The following is a 14,559-nucleotide window of genomic DNA, read 5'->3' on the forward strand; positions in this document are numbered from 1 at the left end:
ATAAGGTATGATTGTACATACGTCCCTGAAGAAAACTGTACTCAAGAAATCCCACAACCAAAAATACAACAGTCTACTAGGGTCCAATTCAGCACATGCCTTGTCCTCCCCATTGGAGCCAGTGTACTCTATCCCCTGCTCTTTTCTGTGGCTGCTATAAAACACAGTAGAAAACTGTACTGTTATCCAATTAAATAAACAGTGTGTTGGATCTAAAAGCACAAGCCTGGCTGCTGGTATAAGATGTACAAACAGAAGAAAAGAGAGAAAAAATGTTTCCCTTTTGCAATTCAATGTGTTGACTGTATGTATAATGCAATTCACTGGTATAGCTCCTGATTGCCTCTAGTTAAGCATTTACAGAGATTTTTATTTTGACAGCTTGTGTCCCACATCGACTGACAGAGTCAGGACATTTCAGTCTGTCCTTGTAAAAGCAATGCATTTCTAAGGCTGTGTACTAATGCTGACATGTAAGTCAGCAATTTTAGTGTCTATGAATAATGAGGCTGCACTGCTATAAAATGTGATTGGGTTCCTGCAAACAGTCAGTATTATCAGAAATACAACACAAAAAATGTCACTAAAGAGTACTGGTACTTCACATTACAGCTTTTGCAAAATAATTCAGTCAGAAGATCTGAAAATTACCATAACAAATATCATGCCAGAATACTTAATAATTCAATTTACATATGATAAATATTTCTATAAGAGCCAAGCAGCATATCTAGGTTTAATTTAAGACACATGCACTAATAAATCCATGCCCATCTGCAGCCCCCGTTTGGTCACAAGGTGACCAAATCTCACTTGGATGGCAAATCTCACTGAGTGAGCTTGGGACAGCTACTGAGACAAGGCTTGGGCTGGCACAGAAAGTGCTCACTCCATGTGTTTAGCAGGCATTCTCTGCTCACAGGGATTTAGCAAAATCACCACTGCCCAGCTGCTCTGCTGCTATTGCTGTCCCTGGAGGAACTGCTGGCTGCCCTTGCAGAGGGCATCACCTCTATTTCCCAATTGCTTCCATAGTCATTTGCTGTTCCAAAGTTTTTTTTACAGCATAAACAGATGTTATCAGTTTCAACTACACAAAGAGTCACATAATGCCAAGCAATAAAAACAACCAACTCCAGTCTCCCCCCAATGCAGATTTGGAATTCATATACCTTTTGAACTACATCAAATCAACTTTACTCCAAAATCAGTTGCAAACTGCAATTTTACTTTATATTGCATCTAAAAAATGCACATTGGAGTTAGCACTCCTTCTGAGGAAGGATGGTCTGGTAGCAAAACCAGATTGTGTTTAGACTCTGCTCCTGTTCATGTTGCAACCAACTTTGAGAATGTCACTGAGGGCCAGACTTCTGCAAAGATTTCTGCATCTCTTATCTGCATGAGTTATAAAACAGAGTACTGAACACTACGACTCCACCACTCAAATTTAGGCTTCTTATTTCATCCCCTTACACCTCATGGGCCTCAGAGCAGAAAGGGCAGAGCTCGCTGACTTAAGAAATCTTTGCTCAGAGGCTGTCTGGGCAAAGTCTCCGTGGGGCTTTACAATCAACTTTATAATGTAAGGCAAAGTTGGAAGAAAACATATTCTGCCTAATCTTCACCTGGGAAAACACAAACTACTAGATAATGGATGTAAGATCTGGTGTAAATCGTACTGTGAAACAATCAATTGATGATTGCAGCCAGCAGAGATAGTGTGTGAAACTTATTTCAGAGCCAGGTTATGTACACCTGTCTTCTAGTCCCAGATGTAAAATCAAGACTCTGCTTGCATCTTTCATGGAGAAAATGAAGGATCAGCCTAAGGTCTGTAAATACTTTAAGATACTCAAATTCCAAAAGACTGTACTAGAGCTTTAAACTGTTAAAAGTTGCAACATTCTAACTTCCTTCTGCATTGGAGGCTGGCAGCTCTGAGATAAAAGGCTTGTCACCCGTGCTCAGTAATGGAACAATTTCTGATCTATTCTGGTCCAGGGCAGCAATATTGAACAAGTAGTGCATGAAAAACACAATGATTCTGATTTTCCTTATGCTGTTTTTACTTTTGAATGTCTCCAGCATCAAACAATGTCAGAAGGTCAGGCAAGCATCACGCTGCTGACAAAGAGATAATTACTGCTATAGTTATAGATTACAGTATTATTACTTTTTACATTTCTAAACAGTGTCAAAACATACCCAACATATCTGGAACCTCTGACCTAAACTCTGAAACGCTGTTTATATCAGCAACCAGCATTTCTCAGAAAAAAAAAATTTCCTAAAAGAATCACAAGAATTTTTCAGTCATGTGGGTTCAAGGCAGCACTTTGCTTTCCATTTTCTGAATCAAGTGGCTTAGCACAGATAAACCATAGGCCCACAACAGTTTAAGCCACCAGAAGCTTACACTGATGCTGGAAGAAGCAATTCAGCCTCTCTCATCTCCAGCCACTCTAACCCCCTCTTGCACCAGCCCACATATTCATGTGGCAGAATAGTGAACCAGACCAAGAATTCAGGTTAAAACCAGCCCAAAACACATAAAATTATTAATTTTAGCCCCGTTGGTTTTATGTATTCAAGCTGTTAATGGAACTAAAGCACGAGAAATCAAAATTGTGCTTATCAACTGTACTTAAAATAAAATGTAAAAGCAGACTTACCACAGATAAAGGAAAAAGCCCACCTGGTTACCAAGCAATATATGAGGTTTTGTTTCCTTACTAATTCAGAGAGTGCATACTGCAGATTCTGTGTTACCTGCAAGAGCTAGAGGGTGTTTAATGATCTTTTTTTTAATACCACCTGGTACTGATTTCAGAAGTTAGACCTGCAGGGTCTCTAAGTTTCCTCTGCTCAGTGCATGGGGAGCCAGGCAGGCCCATCAAGCGCCAGATTGTACCTTACAGGAGGGATGGAGCTCACCTAGCTCCAAGCACCTGTGCCTCAGACACTTCTTCAAATAACCAAGCAACACAAGCACTTTGGGGGCACTTAAACCAGGTAACCTACATTCAGAGGACTAGTTGAGGGTAAGATGGATTTTACTGTAGAAGTGCTTTTTTCTCTCCATTAATGGAGTCGCTGTGATATAGACACAGACCTACAAACACAAGCACATTTTCCAGGTGAAAACTGTTTGTCTCTCAGGCACCAGACCTCCCTACCACCTTAGGTACACACTTCCTTTAGTACCTCACAAATAATGTTTCAGTGAAACAACTTTTGAGGGGAAGGGAGACAAGACATGACACATTGCTGCCCTAAAACCATTATTTTCCACTATTATTCTGTCAAAATTCTGTAACAAGTGTGAGTCATCTTCTAAAAGCATGTAATACCTGCTGTGACACAAGTTTACCAAAGAAAACTTAATTGCACCTTTTAAGCTGTCAGCCTAGCTTGGTACCCATTAAAGCATGCAGCTAACATCACTGCCCTGTACTGAGAACTGAACAACTGTCTCCTGCACAATTCTCTGGAAAGTATTCCTGAATTACAGAAATCCCTGAATTCCTGCATTGGTCTTCTCCACTGTACTTGCTAATCTCAGTAAGCTGTGGAGTATTTGGTTCTTTAAATACCTGGGTATGTGAGTTCCTGGGGAGTGGAGACAGATAAGCTCTTTTTTGACCTCCTGACTCTTAGAAATTGGAAGACAAAAAATCCTAGCACATCAAAATACAACAGATTTCATTTATCTCTGTGTTGCTCCCAAGTTATGTAATAAAAAAATATGTATAAGTCTGTACCTTAGGGGATAAGTAGTGAAAATTTGGGTATTGGAGAGACATGACAGACTCTTGCAGACTGAAGGCCTAGAGCAAGACACAGATTATTTGCATTTGCCTGAAATACACCACACAGACCAAAAGCAGCACTTTGAAGTAAGATGATCTATTCTCCTCAATGAAATTTACAAACACCCAGCTTTGACACTTTAAAGCACTGGCCAATTCAAATTCAAGCCCATTAATTTCTAAAGAAATTCTGTGCCTCCAGTAGATTTCTAGATTAGATGGTGCCCTAAGCAACAGCACAACTTCCTGCATTACACTGCTGTTACCACAGTATTAACAAAATTGTTTGATACAGCCAATGGATAGTACCAAAGAAGATTCAAGAAACTCCTATTTATTATATTAGCATTTCCTGAATTTAAACAAAAAGAGAAATGTAGACTTCAGAAAAGAAAAAAACCCTAAAACAACTTCTCTGCCTTCTCTCCCACACGCTTCTAGCAGTATTACTGCAATATCCTTTCAAAAATATTTACACAGTATTGGTGGGGAGGCAGTTAAACAAAGATACTACTTGTACATGCTTGAACATTTGGCTGATGTAGAAACCATATAAAGTTGGCAAATATCTTTTAACTGAATTGTACTATCTATTCCAATTAGGACCAAGTAACAAATAAGAACAAATGTTTGGGGTTTTTTTGTGGAAATACAAACCAGCAAACTTACTTTCTAAGGAAATTGGAAGTGGGAAGACAATAATGTTTTCAACCAGTAAGCAAGAAGAGCCCACCTTCAAATTTCCATTTCAGTGAACAGGAGTAAGTTCATTTAATGAAATACAGAATTTGCATGGTGGTATGCATATTCTTTGGTAGATGAACAATATGACAGTTTTAAAGATACCTTTAATATAACAGCTTTTACTTTAATCAGAATTGTGTAGATGACTTGAAACAAGCACCTCATCATGAGAAAGAGAAGAGCTGAGCTATTCACTTAATGTGCCATTATTGCTAAAATATACTAGCTTTGGGAATGGAGGGATGGAGGGTGGCATATAAATGCCAGTTTTACCAAAATACTTCTGAAGCTGTTTGTGGAAGAGATGCTTGTAAGACTGATAGGCATGGCAGAAAATTACTAGAAGGTATGCTTAAGAACAGAGTAAATACACAGATAGTAATAAAGGCTAACAGGGAAGATTAAGTGTGGCATTTGGAGGACAAGTTTTTTGAATGATCGTGCAGATATGGGGGATTTGCCTGATACAATGTACTTCCACATTGAAAAGCTTCTGATGAAGTTATCTATCACACTTAAATTATGCTGTCAAGGAGGAAAACCAAAAAAGATGCCAAGAAATAAAAATGTCTTTTCATTGCTAACTATGAGTGAAAAAAGCCCTCTAGGAATAATTGGTTGTTTTCATTTACAGTGGATGGATATTACCTGACAGTCACAGATGTATGTTCAATATACTCGTAAATGATCTGGAAAATGGAAGAATAAAAAAGAACAGAGTATTCTGATGCTATTAAATTATAGACATTAATAGAAAAAAAACCCTGACTGCCAATTGCTACAAAAGGACCTTAAGATGCTGAATGAGCATAAGATAAACAGACAGATACATTTCAATACCAATAAGTACAGTCAGACTAAAAAAAAATCCTTACTCTCAGGTATTCAGTACTTCCTACATGGATTCCTAATATTCAGTTTTTCACAGTACAAGAACTACAACCAAATCAATAATCCTGTAGCAAATTTACAACAAGAAGTGTTTTTTCATACACTCCACAGATAAACTCTGGAACTCATTACTACAGGATGCTTTTAATATGAAAAGAACAAATGAATGCAGAAAACAACTAGTGGCAAAAAAGGCCCATGTGGGCTATTAATTCCAAAACTGCAATACAGTGTCTTCCATGTGTCTGCATGATAAATATCTCAAAGGAAGCTGGAAGGGAATACTCTATGCTTACACTCTTCTTACATTTGTTTTCCAAATATCTAATGTTGCCCACTGGCAAAGAAATTATATTGGACTGTAAGTACCTTTGATTAAATCCAGTGCTGCCGTTTTTATGTTGTGTGATGGTCATGGACACTTCTGGCACCCAACTAACTTGCAACTGAGAGGCAAAACCATCTGCATATTGGTACAAAGACACTGATCCTAAAATAGCTTACTTTTCCATGCATAAATGTAACATTTGGCTACTGAGGAAGAGAATCAAAGTCTTTTGGGGAAAACCTCTCACAGATTTTAACAGGCTTCAACTGCAGACTAAAGCATCACCTTGTAAAATAAAAGGAAACAATATAAATACTGCTATTATTGACTAAAAATAGAGCTTAACTGAGCCTCCAGAGCTGAACACTTTTCCTTACAAAGACAGAAGGTGGAAGCCACCCTGAATTTGATCTAACCAACAAGCAAATTAAAAATCCTAAGAGACTAATTTTAAAATGAGAAACGAACAAAAAGATGCAGGAGTTGATCTGATGCCTGGAATCTGTCACAAACCTCCAGATGAGATTAATTATTCTTTATAAAAGCCTGTTTCTTTCCATTGACTATAAAGGCAGTCCAAGTGACAGATGTAGAAGTCTTCACTAGAGTTGTCTAAATTCAGACTAGACGAATGCCCTGGAGCCTCACTGAAGACTGACTCAACTTTTATCTGTTTCTCTTCTGCAAACCAAACTCCTCTGTGTAGTGCAGTATTTGCAGAATAAATTACTTTGAAGAAATGCAAGGATGATTTTAATGGTAAATAGTAAATTCTGAGTTTGCTGAACCTCAATATCAGGGAATGTTGTAAATATGCTATAGTTACTTACATCAGTTTTAGGTCGTGCTCCAGTTGATGCTGGGTAAGGTAAATAGTCTAGATCCTGGTAGTCTGCTCTTCTATTTTTCCAAGATCTTTTTCCTTGATGATCTCCATAAAAACCTGTCTCCACCTGAACAGGGCACTGTAAGAGAATTTTTAAATCCCTGTAAATAAAGGCAAGTCATAAATACTTTCAATGTGAACTGCAAGATAAAAACATTGGAATTTGACTTTTAAAAGCTTTTTTTTTTCTCTTGTGTAAACATCTGACCACAATCTTTTTTCTTAAAAACACTGCATAATTTTCACATTTTGCTTAGTCAGAGATTCTACTTTTACCCAGTAAGTCCCATAACACCCAGTTCATTTTCATTAAGTAGCAAGTATTTAGACTTTTTCCTGCACAATTTTTGTCCAATGGACTATTAGTAATGATATATATCATCACAACATAATAATTTAAAGAATAATAATCTATCAAAGAGTAACTTCTTTGAAGAGACAAAAAAACCCCAGTGGAAAACTGTCTTAATCCAGTGATTATAGAATATACTTCTGAGAAACAGCATCTGCTATGCAAAAGAAATACTCTGTTATCTGTTTAAAATTGCCCACACTCTTATGATATCAATTTTCAGAGAAGCAGCTCCACCAAACATGCTGCCACTCATACAGCATTCACCTCCTTTGAAGAACTTAGTCCTACAAGCTGGCCTTCCATCTGTGAGCACTTCACTCAAAATCCTTTTCAACTATAATTCCTTGCATCAGCTCCTAGATTATATAGGTAAAATAGGATAAAAACATCTAAAGAACTCATAAATGGTTCACTATTTTCTTGAAGCCAAATTTACACAGTAAACTCGTATGTCTGAGATTTATCTTCTTCCTATTCAAGTTTCATGGTGAGTGACAGGAATCATTCCATACCTATTTAATATGTGTGGAACAAATTATAAGCTATATTAAGAAACATGGACCAAATAGGATGAACTGATAGAAACTTAATTACTCATACAACTTGTAAGAAAAAGTTTGTTCATATTTTCTGTTGCAACTGTCATTCTGAGATTTTCAAGATCTGCTTCTTCATAGTAAATTAATGGAGAGATTTAGGAAGATGCATTTTGCTTCTTTGACTACATGGGAAGACTAAAGTCAGCTTTTTCTGAGGCAAATTATTTTAAAATGTCTAAATTAGGGCAGATTACTTCCTTGTTCAGCAAAGGTTTGACAACAAATACTTCTGCAGGAAACAACTAAGGGTGTTCCATCATCAGTTCCACAACATTGTTCCTTACTCTCTATTTTATCTTGCTGGTCACATCAGGAAAATTTCTGTCTTAAATAACCTCTCCAGCTCCTGTACTGAAATTGGCTCTTGGAGGCTTCATTGGCCAAATAAGGCCACAAGAAAAACGTGGCTGATTCACATGATGATTGCCTGCCTATAAATAATTGAAATAAAGTAAGCTCTGATGCTTCTAAGTGGGAAGAAGATGTAACCTAATAAAGAGGATGGTAACTGCTCAAATACTGTATTGAGGAAAATGGTGATTTTTGCATTGATGTTGGAAGCCTTGCTGAAACAAGTGTGCCAAGATCAGTGAGACTGGCTTGGAGGTAGGTTTTATCAGCATGTTAAGCATGACCAACACTTTATCATTAACATGGGTTTTAGGTGAGGGAATATGTCCCAGAAAGAAGGCTGTGACTGAAATCCTAGCCTCTGTACTCAGAAACTATCTTGCCAGTAGGCTTCAGTAAGAGAAATGCAAGCATATGGGATGCTGGTGCTGGCATTCTCTATGCAATGACTTTTGATGTTGTTGTTCTTTTGTATCAAAGGGCATTTGAAAACATTTGGATTTGGTTTTCTGCTGTCTAGACACTACATGCCCTTCAATGAATGCTTCAGCAATGGATTTGAAGTCCAGTATCCTATGATGTTCAAGACATAAAGGAAAAAAAAAAAAAGTCTAACCAAACCATGGCTTTTGTTTTAGTAGGACAGGCACAGCCATAAAACCACAGGTGTCTAGATCACCAGTTAGCAAATACAGATTGCCTCACAGTGGGAAGTTCTTGAACTCTGATGGCTTGGGTTTCACTTTCCAGCAGAAAAGCCAACTCTACTGCCACTGTATTTTGAGAGAACTCTTTGGGCAGTCTCCTACAAGACAGAACACTGTGCATTAATAGACAATATAATGATGAAATAAATGCTATTGGACAGACCTGGTTCTGACTTGTTGACATGTACAGTAAGAAAGAAATGAGACAGTCACAGCCACTCTGTCACTAATGCTCTAACACTAACAAAAACACAGAGTGCAAAGCACAACCTGAGATGCAAGATCCTAAATTTCCCACCTGGAGGGACGTGAACATTTACAGTGATCCACACAGACGTTTACTGAAAAAATTTATATCCACAAAATGAAGCAGTAATGGCAAAAGAATTCAAACAAGCTCACCTTTCAGGAATGTCAAGACAGCACTAACATTTCAGAGCTGCAAATCCAAACAACTCAAATCCTAAGAACTGACTTTAATCATAGCCTAAAGCAGAGAACAAACACTCCTATTTCTCATACTGTTCACTGTCCATATTCTTGCTTCTATATAACAACTTGCTTATTAAAAAATTACTAAAATAGTATCATTTTTCCTTATCCCCGTTTGCCCTCAAAATAAAAGCTTGGGAAACTGTATGTCATCAGCTGATGATACCTGTCATCACAAAGTATTTTTAACTAGAGGAATGTGGTTCTAAATCAAATATTCAGATTTTAAAAAGAAAATCCGTTCTTATTAAAGATACATAGTGTTACTCTTGATGTTATGCCTTTAAATAAATATAGCAAGTGTGAATAGGCTAGAGCTGGAACTTTAACAATATTCTATCCTGAAAAACTATCAAATATAATAACCTGGATTCAAATTCCTTTCTAAAAAACTGTTCAATTATTTTAAGCCATATTGACAAAAAACAAGTTTCATTCCGTGACATTTAACTGTTTATTTGGCCATTATCTAAGGAGCTTAGGAAATTTCATCACTGAGAGAAAACTGTAACTGACTTCATCCCAAAACATCAGCTCCTCACCTATCCAGAAACACAGCAAGATGGAAAAACCACAGCTTGATGAGCATCTGACAGCTAAACATTAGAAAACATATCATAGAGCACACACATTCTTACCATTTGCTTGTGCCTTCTGGTAGGAGTACTGGAGGGGGAAGAGCCAGTACTCAGAGCTTCTTCAATATCTAAGTTCAACTGTTCCAGCTTCTTCATAAGAGATGACATAGAGTCTGACCATTCAGATCCTTTTTCTGCCTGGGTCTGAAAGAAATCAAACATATACGAAGACTTAAGACACTGTGACACTCATTTTTTCTTTTTGCTTGCCCTCAAGAAAAAAGCTGAGCAGCTCTCTCCCTGTCCTTGGGTAACTTCCTCCATTTAGAAAGCTTCAATTATCACTCCAGTCCTGATGACTTGATCTTCATGGCTGCTCCTCATACCCTAAATTATCCCACTCTATCCTTTGCATATCTGAATGGCTTTCTAACACTTCATCTTGAGTGAACCATTGCCAGTCCATGCTAAGCAAAACCAAGTTCAAAAACCAAAATAATTTTAACATATCCTCTGTAAGCTGCTTCTACTTTAGCAACTCTCCACTGATTCCTTCGTGTCAGTAAGGATCAGGGCATTCAAGGTCATCATGTGCACTGTATTTTATTCCTGACTAAAATTCCAGACTTTGTCATGTCTTGCAGCTTTCTTCTATCCATCCATTAAGAGAACCTGCCTGTATGGCCAAAATACTTTATTGGTATCAAACATTTTCTGTTTTCATGAGTACATTTTCCTCTTTTATCTAAACTGTTTCTCAGTATGATGAACACTTTAATCCACTGTAGTGCAACTGCCAAAATACTTTTCCTTAGTTTCCTCCAAATCCTTTCCAGTGACTCCCCTTAAGCACCTTTCCATAGCAGTCCCCATGCACGCTGCCACATTATGCCTTGTTTTCCTCATTTAAATCTTATAAATAATCCACAAGGAAAATAATCACACTGTCACCATGGGCAGCTACTGCTCCCCAGACAGATCTCTGTGCTGGAGCTTCTTTCATTTTTTAATCCTTCTTAGCTTTCACAAATAACACATATTTTTGCAGGTTACCATTTCATAGCAAATAATGAGCAGTCCAACCGACTGAGCATAAAACTGTAATACTAAATTGTATCCACCCTCCCAAAATCTTAAGAACACCATATACCAACACTCCACAATACCTAGGGGAGCTAGATGAATATTATTATTCTTACCTAAAAAATCTTTATGGTGATTTCTTTCTTTCTGAGAGTATAGTTGTAATTTCCTCATTATCAGAGAAAAAAATCTTAACAAATAGAATCCAGGAGACTCACTCCAGTATTACATGGATATATACAATTACTAACAGAATTGCTTATCTCCACCCACAGTAACTAAGAATAAGGATCCAGATCACCAGATATCTGGTCCCATACTGTCAACAGACACATGTTCCTTTCAGAAGGAGTGTATTTGTAGGGATTGTTTTGAAACACAGAAAATTAAATATATTTAGTTTCCCAAATCTTTATTTCGAATTTCCCAATTTTTTATAAAGCTCAGAGTATTTTTTTCTGAAATGCTGTTAACAGTGCTAAGCTGCATTTTAACTCCGTAGCTATTAAATTATTTAATTTAATACTTCGATTGCTTCCCACTGTCTTCCCAACTACTTTGAAGTCAAATATAGGATGCCCCACTGAATGCAAGTATCTAAAACCACTCCTCATTTTGAATTTATTCTGAGTGAGATGATCTTACACAGAAAACGTGCATGTTGATACATGGCTACAATACTCATTTGTAAACAAATTAAAGATTGTACATTTTTTTGTACTTATGCTTCCTCACCTACTCATCTTTTCAATACTAAAGAATGGTCAAAAAGCTCAACAAGGACAAACCACACAAATCAACCTGAATTCCAGCAACAGTCAATGTCAAAATCTAATTTGAAGGTTCCATTTCTCAACACAGCTGAACAGGAATTTAAGGAAAAGAAGCTCTGAGATTGTGCTTCTTACAGTTGTAAACAATTCTGGTGGTCAACAATTCACAGGTGAAGTGAGTAAAACATGTTTGATTTCCATGGGTTACACAAAAATTGTACATGTCAAGTGACAAATATTGCAGGTTACATTAGTTTGGATTTTTGAGATCAATAAAAAGCAGGAGTTATTTACACAATTGCATACAGCCCATTTTCTGTTCCATGACAGGAAAGAGTATTCTGGGGGCTGGAAAGGTGTCTCTGATTTAGTATTTTCCACAGAAAATACAAAAATGAAAATTCATGGAGGTTTTAAAATATTTCTACAATAATCTAAATGCACATTTAGATTGTGTTACAGTAAAAAAAATACACTGGCAAGCACACTTGGCATCTTAACAAATATTTACCTACTTGAACAATACTTCAAGCATTCAATAATGCTCTACACTACATCTGCATGAGCAAAATCCCCTCGTTTTTAGAAACTGTTATACTCTAACAGAACTCAAACCACAATAATTTCTTAAAAATACTAAGGACCTTCCCCAACCTATAACTCTCCTAGCTTTCTCCCTCGAGGTCTCTTTTTTCAGTTCAGTAAGAGTCTGTTTTGACTGTTGAGGGGGATGAGGAAAAAGATGGGTTTTCATTGTCCTTGAAGAGAAAGCCTAGTTAACAAATGCCATTCATTAACTGGGAATTTGGCACAAAAGCACCGTTTGGAACAAATGCTGATTGGCTATGTATTTCAAAGGTTGCCTGAAATTCCTGCTGAACAGCAAAAACATGATGCTGCTTACATTCAAAAATACACAGCCTGCACAGTAGGACTTCTAACCAGTGAATAAATTCTGCCTAATCCATTCAGGAGGAACACAGCTCCCCAGTGTTCAGCCCTAGTAACTAGGCTGGACACTACCAAAGTGCTCAGAAGAGCTGAGTATCAGTGGATCCTACCCATAGCAACTGCAGAGGCAGTAGGGTCAGGTCATCTTTGGAAGCTTTTGTTTTGCCCTTCAGGAGGAAAAAAATCTCACTCTAAATTATCTAAGAATCATGGTCTGATTTATTCAGTGCTTTTTCCCTAACAAGTGATACAGTCAAGGTCTCCTTTCTTTGCTGGCACTAGAGACATTCAGCAATGCATAGGAATGCAGTTATCTTTTGGGGAACCTGAAAAGCTTAGACACAGAATTGCATTGCAGGAACACATTTTGTATCTTACCTCAGAATATAAAACCATAGAATCATTTAGATTGGAAGATAACCTTAAGACCACTGAGTCCAACCAATAACCTAACGTTACCAAGTTCAATGCTAAACCTGCCCTTAAGCACCAAGTCTGGTAAACATCTCCAGGGAAAGTGACTCAAGTACTTCCCTGGGCAGCCTTTTGCAATGTTTGACAACCCTTTTGATAGAGAAAATTTTCCTAATATCTAACCTAAGCCTCTCTTGATGAAACCTGAGGATACTTCCTCCCATCCCATCCTAGAAAGATGAGCAGTAGTAGAAAGTAAGACCAGAGAACCCCTCATGAAACAAATCTTTCAAGGTAGAGCAACCTTGTCTATGAAGGTCATGTCACACAGTAGGCAGGGAATGACATATTGGCCTTGAAAGTGAACTCCTTTGCCATGTCTTTTTCTGGTCATATAGTCAGATTAGAGAACAAAAGACTAATAAAACAGAAGTATCATCCTCTGTGTTAAATACAAAATTAAGTGGTATGCTCTTCCTTAAGCAGTTATAACTGCAGCTATTATGCTTCAGATTGTTATTGTAGGCGAAGAAGTAACCCAACTGTTTAATATTTACTGGCATATTTAGCAGTCAGCCAAATATAAAAATTAGCTATAGGTTGATACTTCCAAACCAAAACTTGGTTTAGAACAGCAAGACTAATGTTTTTGTTCCATGTACATATTCATATTGATTCTGTGTTCAGTAGCACAGCTGAAATTTCTTTACTATCAATTATAAATCACAGAAGTAAAACATGGCACAAGATTATGGTCCATCACCTAAACAACTACTTCTTTTTTCCTTTGATTGAGAACTAAATACATTCCAGGCATCCAGCTACTGTGTCTTTTGGACCAAAGGCTTCTGCATCCTGTCTTCCAGCTTTCAAGTATTCTTCACAAATCTTATTCAGCAAAACCATCTGTGATAAAAGGCATATTTGTTTCAATGTTTTGCCCATGAAGCTTATTGCAATACGAATAACAGATGCCAGCAAATCTAAATTTAAACTGAAAGAATGTGGCAGAAATTAACACATCCATATAGAACACTCAGAGGTCAGGGTTAACCTCACTGCCGGACCTCATCCTATACTGGAAGCAGAAATGTTTCCAAGTGAAGGGTTATGAGAAAATTACACAACTCTAAATTTATCTGATAACTTGTGGCTTTCACTTCAGAAACCTTCAATAGGTCCAATTGTTCTTGTAGTTAATGTATTGTTCAACATAATAACTTCCAAAATAAGAAAAATAATACTAAAAGTCTTTAACCCTTCTGCCTACCTTACATTATATCAGTTTAGATAAAATTCTCTCAGATATAAAGCCTAGATCTGCAAAGAGCAATTTTGTGGACCTATTTCAGAGGCCAAATATTGTATTTTTCTCTTGCTGCACTCATGGGGCTCTTCCAATCTCAAAAGCAGCTCTGTACAAAGGTCTTTCAGGCACTGCTATCTTTGCCTACAGGGGCTGAGGGAGGAAGCCAGATTGGTTCCCTACACAAAATACTTCCAGGAAAAAAAAAAAAGAAAGAAAGAAAAAAAAGTATTTAGAATACAAAGGACTCTTTTATTCTCAAAATAGATTTCTTCATGCCTTCTATACC

General features: G+C 37.2%; 1 protein-coding gene across 12 annotated transcripts in view; it reads right to left on the reverse strand.

The window, feature by feature from the left end:
* STARD13 (StAR related lipid transfer domain containing 13) overlaps positions 1-14,559 on the reverse strand; it is a 291,307-nt gene that overhangs the window by 203,295 nt on the left and 73,453 nt on the right. For all 12 annotated transcript variants that reach the window (XM_071737404.1, XM_071737389.1, XM_071737360.1 and 9 more), the window contains 2 exons: positions 9,804-9,947; positions 6,606-6,740 (listed from right to left, as the gene is read on the reverse strand). In XM_071737404.1, the coding sequence (XP_071593505.1) occupies positions 6,606-6,740; positions 9,804-9,947 (279 nt within the window). The remainder of the gene's footprint in view (positions 1-6,605; positions 6,741-9,803; positions 9,948-14,559) is intronic.

Source organism: Heliangelus exortis, chromosome 1, assembly GCF_036169615.1.
Source record: "Heliangelus exortis chromosome 1, bHelExo1.hap1, whole genome shotgun sequence".
NCBI lineage: Eukaryota > Metazoa > Chordata > Aves > Apodiformes > Trochilidae > Heliangelus > Heliangelus exortis.